The following is a 17,950-nucleotide window of genomic DNA, read 5'->3' on the forward strand; positions in this document are numbered from 1 at the left end:
ACTCTATTCAGATTTTCTAATATTAAAGTACGATCGTTTTCTGTGGATTGTTTTAATTGATTAATTGCCTTATTAAAGTGATCATTTATTTTAACTTGTGTATTGGCATTGTGTATCAACCTGTCGCTGTTGTATGTTATGGATTCTAATCGTTTTTCTATATTTTGTCGGTCAATGTCGTCCATTGTGCCAGAAAGCCAATTTGATGTAATTCCTACGGCATTTATTAGCCCACGTTTAGCTCTTTTGTTCTTGGGTGTAATAGTTTAAGTTTTTACAATAAGTTGAGTAATTTCTGGCTGTAGTATTGTTCTGTATTTTGAATGTAGATGTTCTATAATTCCAGATATATTGTAATGTGTCATAAATTTCTTGTATGTTAATAATGTGTACAATAATGTCTGTTTTTGTGACTAAGTCTGATTCATCTAAGTTTATATTTACGAAACCCGTTTCTGCTGTTATACTATTAACTTCCAATGAAACTAAACTATAACATCAGTAATATGACCATCGTCAGTATTTTCCATGCCTGTAAATTTTTGAGGTCGTTTAATGTTTGATATATGTATATTATTAAGTTTTGATTTTTTGAGTTTTGGTTGTTCTTTGTGTCTAACTGCCTTGTAGTTCTTGATAAAACCGGTAGATCTGGTTTCATCATAGTGTTCCCTACGTTCATTTAATTTGTTAATTTTTTTAATTTTTACTGTCTCTAAATTTAATTTAATCTTTTCAAAATCTATCATACGATTCTGTATGTCTGATGGTTTGAATTTAACTGTTAAATGGTGTCGTTCGTTATAAGCCCTAATGGCTTGTTGTACAAGTCGTTTAACACATTTGTCTTTATTTTGTATCCTAAGTATCCTAAATATTTCCGCGATGGAATTATGGAATCTCTCAATGTCGCCGTTTCCTGTGTGCCTATTTGGTTAAGTCAGATGTAGTTCTATTCACTCTTCCTGTAAAAACTCCCTTAACTGAATAGTTTTAAATTCGTTATCTGCAACAATTTTATTTGGTTTGCCTGCCCTGCTAAAATATCCTTCTAATTGTTCTATTATAGTTACATGAGTCCTGTCTGTTAAGTAATATGCTGTTCCGAATTTTGAAAATTTATCTACTAAAGTTAGGAAAACGTGTTTCATTATATCTATGTGAATTATATCATTAATGTCCTTAGCAGTTTCAGTCAGTTTATATTTGGGTTTTATTGGATTCCTATCGTATTTAACATGTTGGCATATTTTACACTGGTTTATCACAACTTGTATTAATTCTAGTAATTTCGGGTAATATATTTTATTTGTTACTTGATGATATGTTTCCTGAATACCTGAGTGGAAACTTTCTTTTACGTGATAAAGTGATATCTGTTTAACAGCTTCTACTTCTGTTCTTAGTTCTTCTGCCCTAAACGAACATTTTATAAATTTTACCTGCCTATTATTGGAATATAACTCTATTAATTTTTCTTGTACTACATTGTATTTACCATCATGTAATTCTAAAAAAATATCCCTGTTGTACCTTTTTGTATATATCTCCTAAATATTTCGCCTAATCTAGAAAAATCGTGTTCTGCTATGTATATAATTCTCCTACCTAATATTGTTTCAAAATCTACTGTTTTGTTATTTATTATAATTATTTGAGTTTTGTATTTGTTGACGATTTCTTTCTTGATAGGTATGTGTTCTAACAGCTCCTCTTCGGCTGAATGTACTGTAGCTAACGCTTGACTTCCCTCTTCGTCTTTTATATTAAATAATTCAAAATCAGATGAATCCTTTAAGTTAATGACTTGTATTGCAATGTTGTCATCTAAATTATTTTCTTTTCCAATTACTGTTTCCTCACCAACTTCAATGCGACTTAGAAAGTCTGCTACCTCATTACGCTCTTCTGAGTTTAAGTGATCTAAATTTAAATTTAAATTATTGGGTTCTATCACTTCTAGGGTGTGTTTTTCTTCAAACATGTAAGGGTTATTTTTCAGTTTTATATATTGGTTATTTAAAATAATATTTCCGTCTTCTAAATTTTTTAATATGTCCGTCCCTATAATAAATTGGTAAATACGATTTGGTAGTTCTTTTACTCTCCATCTCATCAACGCATTAGGATAAGCTTTTAACTCTAAGAATGCCGGTGTATGGACTTCGCAAGTTATAACGTCCTTTCCGCTTATTGTGGAAAAATATAAGGGTGGAATTTTAATTTTTTTAAAACCCGTAACTTTTTCGTCTATAATACTTAATGTAGACCCTGTGTCAATTAACGCTAAAAATTTCCGTTCTTGTATTGTTATTTCTATGATAGGTAGTTCTTCCGAGGCTAGTTTAAAAAAAAAACAATATTATTTGATTGATCACTGTAGTAACTATGATTTATATCGCTCTCTGGCTGATCTTGTATTTTTATATGGGTACCCTGTTGATGGCTATCTTTGCCCGGGTGTCCTGAATCGCGATAATGTTTATTATGTTTAAGTTCGATATTTCCTATATCCATCGGTTCTACTTGGTCATTACCCTGATTATATTGACCTACGTTGTTTCTAAAGTATCCTGATCTTTGATTAAATTTCTGATTATTATTTTGTCTATAGAAACCTGAATTATTGTTAAGGTTAAAATGGCTATTATTATTAAAATTATTATTATTAAAATGGTTATTATTATTGCACTGATTATTATTGTTAAAATTGCATTTGAATTGACCTGAACAATTTTTAAAATATTGTTTAATGTATTGTTTAAATTTCTATTAGAGAAGGGTCCTTCACTACTACTTCCATCAAAATTAAAATTATTATGTTTACCTTTTTGACCACTATAGTTTCGATTTGAATAATTTTGAACATTATAATTTTTATTATTATTGTGACTACTATTATTGGTTTGTCGCTTGTGACTACTATTATTGGTACTATTATTTTTTTGAAAACTAATTCGATACTATGCTCTAATGCAGGTATCTTCAAATCTGCGTTTGCTCATAATGTTCAAAATTATTGATAAATCTTTTAATTCATATATTTTATCAAGCAAAGTGCCTTGGCACATTTCTTTAATTGTGTTCACTAATATGGAATCAACATTACTTAGATCTATATAATTGTCATCTTTATAGTAAATTTTTAATTCGTCAGCTTTTTATTTAATTTGTTGTACTAAAATGATTAACTCACTTACCGAATTGCATCTCATGCTATTTATCCTTCTGTATATTTCTGCAGGTTCCACTTCTGGTTTGTATCTGAGTCTCAGCGTTTCTTTTATCAGGCTCCAATTGTCTGGTTCGGGGATGTTAATTATGCATTCCTTTGCCTCACCCTGAATTTTTTCGAAGTATATAGTCCTCACCATTAATTTTTTGAGTTCCCTGTCTTGTACGTTCGATAAATAATATTCAATGCTACTGATAAAGGAGTTAATTGTAACGTCTCCTTTAGCAGTAAATGTTGTGATGAACCGGACCTCCCTCATAATATTTTCGGTGGCATGGTTCATTGCTTTCTTCTCCTGGTAGTGTTGAATTGCAGTGGTAAGTTGTCTGATTTGTTCGTCTCTGCTTTCGATTTCGTTTACTATACGTTGCTGTTGTTGTTGTGCTTCTTGTTGTAATTGCATTTGATGTTGTTCTTGAGCCATAATGATTTTTTTTCTGTTTACGTCGAAGGTTGCGTTTCTTTTCATCAAATTTTCAATTTCTTGTTATTAAAAGTTCTTTTTTTTTAGGAAAAAAAATTTTCACTTTAATTCCCACAAAGTTTTTTTTTTTTTAGTGTAAAAAAAATTTTTTCTTAAATTTTTTTTTTTTTTTCAATTTATTTATTCCGTTCGATCACTAGATTGTATTATTATTTTTATATTTTATTTTTTTTTTTACAATCCTACCGTTTCCGCGCCACAAATGCACTTTCGTATCAATATTAAAAAAAACTCTTTTTAATTTTATTCAAACAAAAGACACTTTTATTAAAATTCAATTTGATTAAAAAAAATTTTAAACCATTAACCTTTATTTTTAAACCATAAACTATGACTGAATTTACAATGAATTACTTATAACTAAATTTTATTATTTTAATGTAAAATTGCTGATATCGACAAAACATGTCTACATTTGCATTGTACCGTTTTGTTGATATCAGACATAAAATTTTGTAATTGGAGTGTCTGCATTCTTTTGTTATATTATGAGAACTTTTTTATTTTTAATTTAAAATTTTAAATAACAGGAAGTGTTGCATCACCTTTAACAACAGTGTTATACGTAACTCGCGTGCACACACAGACCGACAGACTGACAGACCGACAGACCGACGGACCGACAGGTTGCTAAAAATAGTTTACTTACACATCTCTACTATGGAGAAGTGCATTCCCACCGAAAACTCGGTATACAAAATTTGTTGCCATCTCATAACCTACATATTGTTTACACAATACGGTTGATAAAAATAAATAATACATTTTACGTTATTATTAGAAACACAAACCGAGAAATTAATAATATTTGAAAATATAATGATCTTACATATTTATATATATTATATACATAGCTACTTCTCAGGTGTCAGAAAGTACGGTTACTTCTAGAAAGGCCAGAGACATGGGACAAAAGGCATTAGATAGGATTTTGCCTCTAGGGTCCGAGAAAAATCTGACATTGGAACTTTTTAGCTCCGAAATAGCTCTATTTTAAGATTTTCTGAAAAAATTTTTCTATAACAAAAGCACGATTTTCTTTTACACTTTATATAATTAGAAACACAAACCAAGAAATAAATGATAAGTTTTACGTTATTATTACAAACACAAACCGGGAAATAAATAATATTTGAAAATATAATGATCTCACATATTTTTGGTTTGAAAAATCGAAATAAGCTTAACGTAAATAAATGTCAGCTTTTATCAAAGATATCAGACGTTTTGTGGCATTTGAATTTTAATGCTTCATTTGTTAATGTTTTGAATATTATGTTTCGTCAGCAAGCTTGAAAAAAATATACATACAGAATTTATGTACGTATGTAGTTAAAATTTTATTTTTATTGTTCCAAGTGAAAAACTGTAAAATGCTAAATTCTAATACATTCATATATCCATACACATATTTGAATAAAATTATTATTTTGTATTTGCCTAAACCTTTTCTTTATTTAAAAAATTACATACATATGTACATACATATATTTAAATACATAAATACAATTATTATTTTATTTTTGCCTAAACCTTTTTTTTATTTGAAAAATTTAATTCTATATTTTCACCCGTAGTTTTAAAAAAATAGGTATATTTTCATATTTATGTATGTTTGTGCTTAAAATTTTATTTCTAATTTTTTGAACAAAAAATTACCTAAGTTACCTCCATGATTTAATAATTATGTGGTTCTATACGCCAAAAAACAGTTTTGAATATTATTCAATTCATATAGAAAGCTTAAAAAAATTATTTAGGAAGCTTTAAAAAAAATATTCGCACATATTTATGTACTTAAAATTCTTGCTAATTTTTCCAAACTTTTTTATTTTTTTATACTTATTTATTTTATTCAAATTTAAAATATGTATTCAAGATTGTAATATTTAAGGTCTAATAAAAGTATGCTATAATATAACAATTTATTATTAACTTATAATTATTTCAAAACTTAATTAATACAAAATTTAAAATTACACAATATTATGTTGTTACAAAAAATATTAAAATCTGAATGAAAATTAAAAAAAATAGAAATCAAAAATATAAATTATGCAGTAGTTACAAATTCGCTAGTGTTACATTACTATTTACTTATAAATTGTATTAAATTATCTTAATACAATTTATATATAAATAGTAAATATTAAATGTTAAATTTTATTTTATATTTATATCAATTTTTATATCTTTTCTTGTATAAAAAATCAGCTACTATTTTTTAAACATGCATTTACACATTGAGTAGAAAGAATAACATAAGTAATTTAATATCATTTGCTTAATTTCTTTATTACTTCTAATTCTTTATTGTAAAGTAGTTCTTAGCAATACGTTCTTTAAGAAGGGTAATATTTTCTTTATCACTAATTCTTTTCACATGCATTTTAATAACGAAATATGGAATTTTGAGCATTACAGGATTAATTCTATCATAGTTTTCTGACAAGACTATCCATTTAAAATCATTTATCTCTGAAGAGCTGCATTCTTCTTTATAGTCAAATGATACTGCATTATAATTGTTTTTTGAGGAAACTTAATGAGGAATGTCCAAAGGTTTAAGCAAAGACAATTGAAGATTATCAGCATTTAATAATATGTTTTCCAACTGAGAGTAGGATTTTGTTCGAAAAAGTGCTGTACAGAAGGTAAGAACCCTATATTTATCAATGTCGGGTCTTATATCAACAACAGATCTGCCATGAATACTAATTGATTTGATAAAATTTTTATTGTAAATCACCGCAACATCCCCCAAGCAATTTGTAGGTGTTATGTTGGGCACATCTAAAATTATTAAAAATCAGAATTTTAAATCTTTATTTAAATTATCTAATAGGTCATTTCAAATTAATGATGTGACCCGAGGACTTTCCCTCTCCTGAGTATTTTCAACTCAATATAACTTTTCAAAATTGAAAAGAATAAGAGAAAAAATACAAAGAGTGAGAAGGAAACGTTCACGGAATGAATTTATTTGCAGAATACTTTAGGAAAATTCCATTACCAACAACAAGTAAATTCCACAATTAAGTTTTTCAAAGTCGTAATAATTAATTGATAATAGCCAAGTTTTGCATAATTTTAAATATTTATGAGAAACAGTTCCATTTCTAATGTGAATTTTTTATAATGAGTTTTCGATCCAAATGGAATGCTAGCTAGATTAAGATTGTTTGTTCTAAGATTATAATAATTGTAACTTCGTATACGTAATGAAGTTCCAGATTTAAAAATTTTTTTAAAACATTTATAAGCATAGAGATGTCTAAGAGGGAGTACAAACGATTCCTGGAATAATGACTATATGTTCTAGTTTTATGGTAGATAATTTTCATAATGTATTTTTGAGCAATTACAATGGGTTCTATTGTGTTAAAATATGTTCCTCCCCAACCTAAAATCCCATATTGCAGTTTGGATTGGGCCATCGCATAGTAAAATTTAATTAATAAGCTTTTAGAACAAAACTTACTAAGTACATAGAATTTACGGATGCATAATAACAAATATTTATGAATATTATTAATGTGAAGTTTCCAGTTCAAATTGTTGTCTATAGTTATTCCTGAATATTTATAATTATCTACTGCTTCAATACCAAAGCAATTATCTTTTCAAAGATAACAATCGTTAATTGATGACATAAATGTAAGATCACATCTTTCGCATATGGAATCCTGGCAATCAGCAGCGTGAAACTGAAAATTTAAGTTTTCATTACGGGAATGCCTCAGTTGGAATATCATAAGTTTAGTTTTACTACTTATTATAAGTTTATGTAAGAAAAACCACCTTTTAAGTAATTTTAAATCATAATCTATACTTTCTTTTAAGGAAAATGTAGTTTTTTCACTATAAGAAATAGAACAATCATCCGCGAATCCCGTGATTTTCCCCCTAAAGGGCTGAAAAAATAGTGAGTTTATGTAAATTAAAAAAAGCTGCGGTCCCAAGACGGAGCCTTGAGGCACCCCTATATTTAAATAAGCTCGATCACTGCAACATTTATCACTCTTTGTATTCTATTCTCCAGGCAAGATCCCAAGAATTTTAAAATATTTCCTCTAAAACCAGCAGCTTCTAATTTATCTAAAAGAATTTCATGGTGAATGGTGTCAAAAGCCTTTTTTATATCAATAAATAAAGCTGCAGTATTATTGCTATTATTTAAGCTGGAGTATAATTCTGAACAAAGTTTTAAAATCGCATCTTCAGTGGATTTACCCTCAGTAAAGCCAAACTGGTTATTATGAAAAAAGTTCGTTTTCGAAAGGAAACCAATCATTCTTTTTTTGATTAATTTCTCTAATAATTTACTAATGGAAGGTAATAAGGAAATAGGTCTGTAGTTTGATAGCATTATTTTTGAGCCTTTTTTATGAAGAGGGACAACTTCAGCACTTTTGAGCTGATAGAAATACACCTTTTAAAACACATTTATTAATTCGTCCATTAAAATATCATCAAAATCATTTAAAAAAGTAAGGCTTTCTGAGTGAGTATTATTGAACCTATATAGGCAGAAAATTATGAAATTAGTGCATTTATATGTACAGTTTATTTTAATTACGTCAGCTGTACTCAAGGAAATTGAAGAGCACGTACTAAGGAAATTTACTTTAGTGTACACAGCAACACCACCCGAAGCATAGGTGTTGTTACAATTACAATGCAAAAAGTAACCATCAATATTGTAATATTCCTACTCATTATCATAAATCCAGATTTCCGTTAAGACTATTGTTAACACCTAATTTAGCAATAATCATTTTTTTATAATTTTTTTTGGATCGATTTCGACAGTTCATTGTAACTTTACATTTTTTCTAATATTTTTTTAATACTGTTTAACTCAATTTAATAAATTTATATGATAAAAATCAGAATTTTAAATCTTTATTTAAATTATCTAATAGGTCATTTCAAATTAATGATGTGACCCGAGGACTTTCCCTCTCCTGAGTATTTTCAACTCAATATAACTTTTCAAAATTGAAAAGAATAAGAGAAAAAATACAAAGAGTGAGAAGGAAACGTTCACGGAATGAATTTATTTGCAGAATACTTTAGGAAAATTCCATTACCAACAACAAGTAAATTCCACAATTAAGTTTTTCAAAGTCGTAATAATTAATTGATAATAGCCAAGTTTTGCATAATTTTAAATATTTATGAGAAACAGTTCCATTTCTAATGTGAATTTTTTATAATGAGTTTTCGATCCAAATGGAATGCTAGCTAGATTAAGATTGTTTGTTCTAAGATTATAATAATTGTAACTTCGTATACGTAATGAAGTTCCAGATTTAAAAATTTTTTTAAAACATTTATAAGCATAGAGATGTCTAAGAGGGAGTACAAACGATTCCTGGAATAATGACTATATGTTCTAGTTTTATGGTAGATAATTTTCATAATGTATTTTTGAGCAATTACAATGGGTTCTATTGTGTTAAAATATGTTCCTCCCCAACCTAAAATCCCATATTGCAGTTTGGATTGGGCCATCGCATAGTAAAATTTAATTAATAAGCTTTTAGAACAAAACTTACTAAGTACATAGAATTTACGGATGCATAATAACAAATATTTATGAATATTATTAATGTGAAGTTTCCAGTTCAAATTGTTGTCTATAGTTATTCCTGAATATTTATAATTATCTACTGCTTCAATACCAAAGCAATTATCTTTTCAAAGATAACAATCGTTAATTGATGACATAAATGTAAGATCACATCTTTCGCATATGGAATCCTGGCAATCAGCAGCGTGAAACTGAAAATTTAAGTTTTCATTACGGGAATGCCTCAGTTGGAATATCATAAGTTTAGTTTTACTACTTATTATAAGTTTATGTAAGAAAAACCACCTTTTAAGTAATTTTAAATCATAATCTATACTTTCTTTTAAGGAAAATGTAGTTTTTTCACTATAAGAAATAGAACAATCATCCGCGAATCCCGTGATTTTCCCCCTAAAGGGCTGAAAAAATAGTGAGTTTATGTAAATTAAAAAAAGCTGCGGTCCCAAGACGGAGCCTTGAGGCACCCCTATATTTAAATAAGCTCGATCACTGCAACATTTATCACTCTTTGTATTCTATTCTCCAGGCAAGATCCCAAGAATTTTAAAATATTTCCTCTAAAACCAGCAGCTTCTAATTTATCTAAAAGAATTTCATGGTGAATGGTGTCAAAAGCCTTTTTTATATCAATAAATAAAGCTGCAGTATTATTGCTATTATTTAAGCTGGAGTATAATTCTGAACAAAGTTTTAAAATCGCATCTTCAGTGGATTTACCCTCAGTAAAGCCAAACTGGTTATTATGAAAAAAGTTCGTTTTCGAAAGGAAACCAATCATTCTTTTTTTGATTAATTTCTCTAATAATTTACTAATGGAAGGTAATAAGGAAATAGGTCTGTAGTTTGATAGCATTATTTTTGAGCCTTTTTTATGAAGAGGGACAACTTCAGCACTTTTGAGCTGATAGAAATACACCTTTTAAAACACATTTATTAATTCGTCCATTAAAATATCATCAAAATCATTTAAAAAAGTAAGGCTTTCTGAGTGAGTATTATTGAACCTATATAGGCAGAAAATTATGAAATTAGTGCATTTATATGTACAGTTTATTTTAATTACGTCAGCTGTACTCAAGGAAATTGAAGAGCACGTACTAAGGAAATTTACTTTAGTGTACACAGCAACACCACCCGAAGCATAGGTGTTGTTACAATTACAATGCAAAAAGTAACCATCAATATTGTAATATTCCTACTCATTATCATAAATCCAGATTTCCGTTAAGACTATTGTTAACACCTAATTTAGCAATAATCATTTTTTTATAATTTTTTTTGGATCGATTTCGACAGTTCATTGTAACTTTACATTTTTTCTAATATTTTTTTAATACTGTTTAACTCAATTTAATAAATTTATATGTAAGATTGTATGTGTATACATGTATGTAAATTTGTAATTTTCGAATTTCTTATTTTCTCTTGCATTTTTTTTTACTGTGTTATAAATTCTCTTAAACTTAATTTTACTGTTTTTTGAATTAACATTAGCAATGTCTTAAATTCTAAAATTTTCCATTCGCAAAAACACTGTCGAATCGATCGGACATAAAAATTGTTGGTATTAAATATAATTAGTTGTTGAATTTTAATTCATTTTTTTATTTATTTGTATATAAGTAATTTTCCGTGTCCTATTTGCAAAAAATTATTATAAGTTTAGAAACACCCTGGCTAAATTAAGCCAGAGTCAAAACATTGGAGGTTCTACCGAGATATTTTGTTAAAAAATAGTGTAAAATATTTGGAATTCAATTAGTAAAACATTAATATTCAAATAGTGGTCTGAAAACTTTTAAAACATTCATTTTCAAGTGGAACTATTAAAAATATTAAAAGTTATATATAAAAAAAAAAAAACTTTATAATATATGCGTATATGTATATAAATATAAGATAAGGTTAAAATGTGCTGTTAGAGTTTCGGTTACGCGGTTTACGGTTTACGCAGTCAATTTTGGAGGGCTTTATCAGTACACAAGGCCCGCTGTGAAACCAGGTGGAACATATTTAATTGAATTGCAAGTAATCGCGGCAGTATGCAGAAACTTATAAGTCGGTAACATTTTCAATTTATATATATGTACATTGAAGAGTTTGGAATTTGGTATTGAAAGAATATTTACATTTGTGATATCTTTGCTTAATTTGATGATGATTTTGATTTAATTTTATGAGAAATGTCGCATATCACAACAAAACATAATTTGGATTTTTTCAACTTCTATGCAAATTTAATACGTATATTTAGTTTATATTAAAAATCAACTACAATATTCCAAGCTTCAACATAGTAGCTATATTACTTATTTATCACATGCATTTACATTTTACACACATATTTTTTTTGAACATAATGAAATTTGTTAATATTTAACATATTGAAATATATACGCACCTACTTATAATATTTAAGGTGTTACATACATGCATACCACATAAATATACAGATATCTACTTATTGCATTTGAAATATTACGTACATACGACATAATTATACCTACCTAGTTATTAAAAGTTTTAATTTTTTTTGTGTTACGGAAATAAATGCTTGCAAGGGCCTGTGTATATCACGACATAGGGTTGCATGATATATTCCCAAATCATATTCGTTGTGGCAGCAATAACATTTCGTCGATTGGATTTATTTCACGCAATATTTTCGTTTATAGCAATTGTGAGATATATCAAGCAGTAATTATTTATCAAGTATGAAAATATCGAGATAATGAATATATCAAGCCATGGTTATGAGATATATCAAGCAATAAATATTTTTTGATGTTGTAGCAGCAATAACATTTCGTCGATTGGATTTATTTCACGCAACATTTTTGTTTATAGCAGTTAAAAGATATATCAAGCAATAATTATTTTTTTTTGATACATGACATAAGCAATTTTATTTTAGTTTTTTCTCTTTACATTATCGTCACACAAAATACCTACCTACCATATAAAGAAGATAAATAGAAATTGGGAATTTCTTTTTGAATTTTTTAATAAAGGTTTTGAGCAAAACTGAAATTGAATATTTTATTGATATATTCGAGACGTAATACTGTGCATTGGGTATCACTAAACATTGTAAAGAGAAATTTAATTTTTATTTTTTTTGAAATTTTCTTTTGTTATTGGATATTTAAATTTAAACGAAATGGCAGAAGCTGACATTGAGAAACTTAAGACTCAAAGGGCCAGTGCCAAATCCTCACTAACTCGCATTAAAAATATAGTGGAAAACAAAAAAGAATCGCTCAGTTTACCTGAGTTAGAATGTAGGCTTGGAATTCTAGAATCTTATTTTAAGCAACTACTTTCGTGTCAGACTAGCTACGAAACTTTAATGCCAAATGATAATACCAACATAACCTATCGTTCGGAATGTGAGGAGGTGTACATATCTGTCAAATCTTTACTCACTTCATTAATTTCTAATAAAAAACAAGACTTGGGTTCTCAATCTACTGAACTTAATCAATCTTTTATACTAAAATCAACTCAAGCAACCAATCTTCACAAAATTAAACTGCCTAGATTCGATGGAAAGTATTCTGAATACCCTAACTTCATCGGTATTTTTAATAAGAGCATACACAACAACGCAAACTATGAAATTATCGAGAAGTGTAATATTTTAGTGAGCTCATTGGATGGGATTGCCAAAAATGCTGTTCGTGAATTTCGAATTTCGAATGAAAATTATCCAAAAATTCTCAAACATTTAAATGATAGATTTAACAACAAAACGTTAATGTTTCAAGAACTAATTGGAGAATTATTTCAGTTGCCTAAAATAACGAGGGCCACTGCAACAAATCTTAGAAATATGGTTGACAGTTTTAACGCTATTTTAAGCTCGATGCTATCTATTGGTTCTGGTGAGAACATTGCGAATTCAATGATTATTTATGTCGTAATGAGTAAATTAGATGCTGAGTCACAAAATAAATGGGAAGAAACTGTCGATCTTTCAAATTTATTGAGTTGGCAGGATTGCTCTAAGGTTCTAAGTAAAAGATGCCAGTTCCTTAAGTGCAAAGAGGTCAAGCAATCTTCTTCGCTGTCCACTTCAAAATTTCGAAACAAATCGATTTCTCACAACTCGACAGCACTTTCGGTATCACAATCGGGAGCTCGAGATTCGTCGTCGTGTCCTATTTGCAATGATAATAGTCACACCATTTACAAATGCAAAAAAATTTCTGAATTACCCGTAATAACTCGCTTTGAAAAGGTAAAAAACTTAGCGCTTTGTATAAACTGTTTGAATAAAGGGCATTCGGTAAAAAGATGCAATTCTTCCAAGTGTAGAATTTGCTCCGCCCCACATCACACATGACTTCATCGTTTCGGTCCAAATAACACATCATCAGCAGCTAATGGATCTGTACAACAGTCTTCAACTTCATCTTTTGTAACTTTAAATCCTTCATCTCCGTCAAATGCACTAGTATCTTCAGTAAATAATGTACCCATTAGTCCAGTTGAAAACGTTAGTGTAATTTTTTGCAACGGCTGTAGTACATATTAAAAATAACCACGGTTTGTTTCAACCAGTTCGAGCTTTATTGGATTCTGGCTCACAGCTAAATTTCGTCACCGACCGATTGGCTAACCATCTTGGACTAAAGAAACAACGTATAAATACTGGCATTAGTGGAATTGCCAACACTAATGTAAAAATTAAATTTTCGACACAATCCATTATAAAATCTTGAATAAATGATTTCACTGCGCCTTTAGACATGTTTATCTTACCATCCATAGCTGGAATTATGCCCGATTCTCCTACAGTCATCAAGGATTGGAATATTCCTAGAAATATTGAATTGGCTGATCCACAATTTTTTATTCAACAAAATGTTGATATTTTGATCGGCGCTGAAGTATTTTTTAATATTATGTCCGTCGGTCAAATTAAATTGGGCCCTTATATGCCTTTATTGCAAAAAACACTCTTTGGTTGGATAGTTTCGGGTAAATATGCTTCCAATTCCAAATCAATCAATTGCAACTCACTGGTCGCTACCTTGGAAAATAATGATGTTAACACAGATGCTAATTTACACGAGTTGGTAAAAAACTTTTGGCAAATTGAGTCGGTCGAAACTAATTCAAACAAGCTAACTGAGGAAGAATTGTCATGTGAACGTTTTTTCAAATCTACTGTCCAAAGGTCATCTTCTGGTAAAATAATAGTTAAATTACCATTCAAACGTCATTTCTCTGAGCTTGGTTCATCTAGGCAAATTGCCGAAAAACGTTTTCTATCATTGGAAAGGCGATTAAACTCAAATTCCAATCTTAAGGAAGAATATTCGAAATTTTTGGAAGAGTATTTAAGGTTAGATCACATGGAACTTGTTTCCAAACATGATGAAAGGCTTCTATACTATCTTCCTCATCATTGTGTATTAAAACCACATTCATCTACAACTAAACTTCGTTTCGTATTTGATGGCAGTTATGCTACAACATCTGGGCTTTCATTAAATGATATCCTTATGATTGGTATTCCAGCTCAAGAAGACTTATATTCAATTCTACTCAGATTTCGATTTTACAAGTATGGCTTAAAAGCTGATATTTGCAAGATGTATAAGCAGTTTTTACTGGATGAAAGTAACGCATATTACCAATGTATACTCTGGCGAAATAACTCTTCAGAAGAAATTCAAACGTTCAAGCTTAAAACTGTTACTTATTGTACTTTTGCAGCTTCTTATTTAGCTACTAAATCTTTGGTTCATTTGGCAACTCTTAATGCAGAGATGTATCCAAAAGGAGCACAGAAAATACTGAAAGACATGTACGTAGATGATTTGATAAGTGGTGCAGATTCTTTTGAAGAAATGTCTAACATAAAAGGCGAAGTTGAAACTATATTAGCCTCAGCTAATATAGTTTCAACTTCGCCAACTAAATATAAAACTAAAAAAATGGTACTCAAGCAACAAGCGTTTCCTCGACAGTATTCCTGAATCCGAAAAACAAAATCTTCTAATTATAAATGGTTCATCAATTATAAAAACATTAGGAATATACTGGCAACCAGCGACAGATCAGTTTAGATTTTGCATTGATTCGCAACTTTTCCGACAAACCAAAATTACCAAACGTTCTGTGCTATCTGATTTATCAAGACTTTTTGATCCCATCGGCCTAATAAATCCTGTTGTCGTCAGATCAAAGATATTTCTGCAAAGACTTTGGCTTCTTAAATTGGACTGGGATGAGTCTATTCCAACAGAGTTGCACACCGAATGGGAAAATTTCCGAAGGGGGTTGCATCTTCTCGACCAACTATCAATACCTCGTTTTGTTAAGTACAACAAATCCGCACAAGTCGAATTACACGGTTTTTGCGATGCAAGCTCCAAGGTATATGGGTGTTGTATATATCTTAGATGTATTGATCCTGATGGTACAATGCATGTAAATTTGTTAACTGCTAAGTCAAAAATTGCTCCAATAAAGACTCAATCGATTCCTCGTCTCGAGCTGTGTGCTACACTTCTTTTGTCTAATTTAATAAAAATATCAAATAATAGGCGTAAATCAAAGTAAATCAAATATTAGGCGTTGAAATCAATGAAATATTTTTATGGTCTGATTCTGAGATTGCGTTGTCATGGATTTCAGCACATCCTTCTACATGGACTGTTTTTTTTGCTAATAGAGTCTCGCAAATCCAACAATTAATAGAAAATTATAAATGGTTGCATGTCAACGCTAAGGCGAATGCAGCTGACATTTTGTCAAGGGGTTCAAACGTATCAGAATTAATAAATTCAACTTGGTTCATTGGTCCAGACTTTCTGAGGAAAACCAACGATTATTGGCCTATGCAAAAGGTTAAAAGTGTTCAATCTATAACTTTAGAAAAGCGAGCAACTCTCACAAGTCAAAAGTGTGACACAACTCATTCACAAGTCAAAAGTGTGATAATTATCTTATTATTATGCTACACTACAGTTCAATATGATTTTAAAAATTTACGCTAACTAGTCAACCTACTCATCATACATACATACATCAATTTATGCTATGAACACAACTTTTATATTTTTATATGCTACACTACAGTTCAATATGATTTTAAAAATTTACGCTAACTAGTCAACCTACTCATCATACATACATACATCAATTTATGCTATGAACACAACTTTTATATTTTTAACGCAATTCAAATAGTATTCATATAATTCAAAAAATATTCATATAATTCTTACTCTTGCTTTTCTTCGGATTTATTTATTTTCAAAACCACAAAATTTTATTCACTCTATTTTTATTTTTCTTATTGTTCTTTTTAATATTGTTATAATTGAATTAATACGCCACAGTCGAACTTCATATCATTTTATTCTTATATAAATATATCCCACTTATTATTTATTCACCTAAATATCATTCTATTGTTATATTAATATATACAATAGGTTGAGTTCATGTTTACAGATCTTACTTAGATCTGCAAATGCCGTGCGTTTTTGTGACAACACTGTCACAACATATCGTTTTTGTAAAAAGTACTTTGAAAGATCTGCTGTCATATAGTCAGCGTGAAAATTTATGCTGTCAATAGTAGAAAATAACATAACCTAAAATTTTAACTAAAAAGTGGTAAAAGCTGTAAAATTAAAAATTGATTCGGAATCAATGTAAGTTGGAATTTTAATTTTTATTGAATAAATTTTAAATGGATTTTATTTAGCTTTGAAGCAGAAGAAAATGCAAACCTAAATGGAAAAACATGGGCTATTTCTGATATTAAACTATTAATAACAAAAAGGTTGGAATTAGAAAACGATTTTGTTACTGGAAAAAAAAATAAAAGTGTGCTTTGGGGCATAATATTGAGGAACATCAAGGAAACACGCCCAGACTTTGAGTTTTCCCGTGAGCAAATTATGAAGAAGTACAGCAATTTACTTGCAACTTCCCACAAAATCAAAAAAAGGAACAAAAAGACAGGCCAAAGTGCAACCTTATGGATTTTTTATGATATGTTCAATGAAGTATACGGAATATCATATACAATTGAACCGCCTCCAAATACTCTAATACAAACTCTTAACTCTGGAGAAGATGATGTAAATGATGAAGAATCCGAAAGTATCAGTACACCTAAAAGACCAAAAAGGAACGATGTTTATGAGTTAATAAAAGCTGAAAATAAAATAACGGAACAGCGACACCAAGACTTATTAGAAATAGAAAAAACCAACATTGAACTAGAAAGAGCAAAGGTATAAAAAAATTAATTTATATTTATATTGATGTATGTATATGTTGTAATTTCAGTTCCAAACTTTATTGGATTTAAAAGACATTTTAAAAAAATGTTTGACTGAAAAATAAAAACATAATGAAAAACGTTTTTATAAAAACAAAAGTACAATAATGGAGACTGTTATATCGTAGATTTTCAGTATTGAAGACTGATATTTTTCCATATTTTTAAATTAATTTGTGAAATGTACAAATGAAACTGTACTCTTGTTTATTTTGTTTTGTGAGACCATAAATGGTCGTTGAAGTTTTGTTACAAATAAAGTGCTATATTATAATCTAAATTAAAAATCAAAGACTTCATTTATTTACATATTATTAAAGGAATTTT

At 29.0% G+C, this 17,950-nt stretch overlaps 3 protein-coding genes across 3 annotated transcripts; all 3 read left to right on the forward strand.

Annotated features, from left to right (window-relative positions):
* The first annotated feature begins 12,475 nt into the window (after positions 1–12,475).
* LOC129616520 (uncharacterized) lies at positions 12,476–13,660 on the forward strand. The gene has a single exon (XM_055532174.1). It carries the CDS (start codon positions 12,476–12,478, stop codon positions 13,658–13,660), a length of 1,185 nt encoding a protein of 394 aa, XP_055388149.1.
* A 406-nt stretch (positions 13,661–14,066) lies between these two features.
* Positions 14,067–16,325, forward strand: LOC129616521 (uncharacterized). Its single transcript, XM_055532176.1, has 3 exons — positions 14,067–15,292; positions 15,465–15,826; positions 15,886–16,325. Exons 1-3 carry the CDS (start codon positions 14,067–14,069, stop codon positions 16,323–16,325), a joined length of 2,028 nt encoding a protein of 675 aa, XP_055388151.1.
* A 553-nt stretch (positions 16,326–16,878) lies between these two features.
* LOC129616523 (uncharacterized) lies at positions 16,879–17,733 on the forward strand. The gene is made up of 3 exons (XM_055532178.1): positions 16,879–16,988; positions 17,042–17,576; positions 17,632–17,733. The coding sequence occupies exons 2-3, from the start codon at positions 17,238–17,240 to the stop codon at positions 17,686–17,688; spliced, it is 396 nt and encodes a 131-aa protein (XP_055388153.1). The 5' UTR covers positions 16,879–16,988; positions 17,042–17,237; the 3' UTR covers positions 17,689–17,733.
* Positions 17,734–17,950: the final 217 nt, after the last annotated feature.

This window comes from Condylostylus longicornis, unplaced genomic scaffold (genome assembly GCF_029603195.1).
Source record: "Condylostylus longicornis isolate FDR11 unplaced genomic scaffold, ASM2960319v2 ptg000234l, whole genome shotgun sequence".
Lineage (NCBI taxonomy): Eukaryota > Metazoa > Arthropoda > Insecta > Diptera > Dolichopodidae > Condylostylus > Condylostylus longicornis.

Bases quoted from the DNA above. Each gene is read 5' to 3' on its own strand.
- LOC129616521 (XM_055532176.1), top strand. From the start codon at position 14,067: ATGTTTATCTTACCATCCATAGCTGGAATTATGCCCGATTCTCCTACA. The intron at 15,293-15,464 runs GTATTCCTGAAT...TGATTTATCAAG, and splicing joins CAACAAGCGTTTCCTCGACA to ACTTTTTGATCCCATCGGCC. The intron at 15,827-15,885 runs GTGCTACACTTC...CGTAAATCAAAG, and splicing joins GATTCCTCGTCTCGAGCTGT to TAAATCAAATATTAGGCGTT.
- LOC129616523 (XM_055532178.1), top strand. From the start codon at position 17,238: ATGAAGAAGTACAGCAATTTACTTGCAACTTCCCACAAAATCAAAAAA. The intron at 17,577-17,631 runs GTATAAAAAAAT...TTGTAATTTCAG, and splicing joins TTGAACTAGAAAGAGCAAAG to TTCCAAACTTTATTGGATTT.
- LOC129616520 (XM_055532174.1), top strand. From the start codon at position 12,476: ATGGCAGAAGCTGACATTGAGAAACTTAAGACTCAAAGGGCCAGTGCC.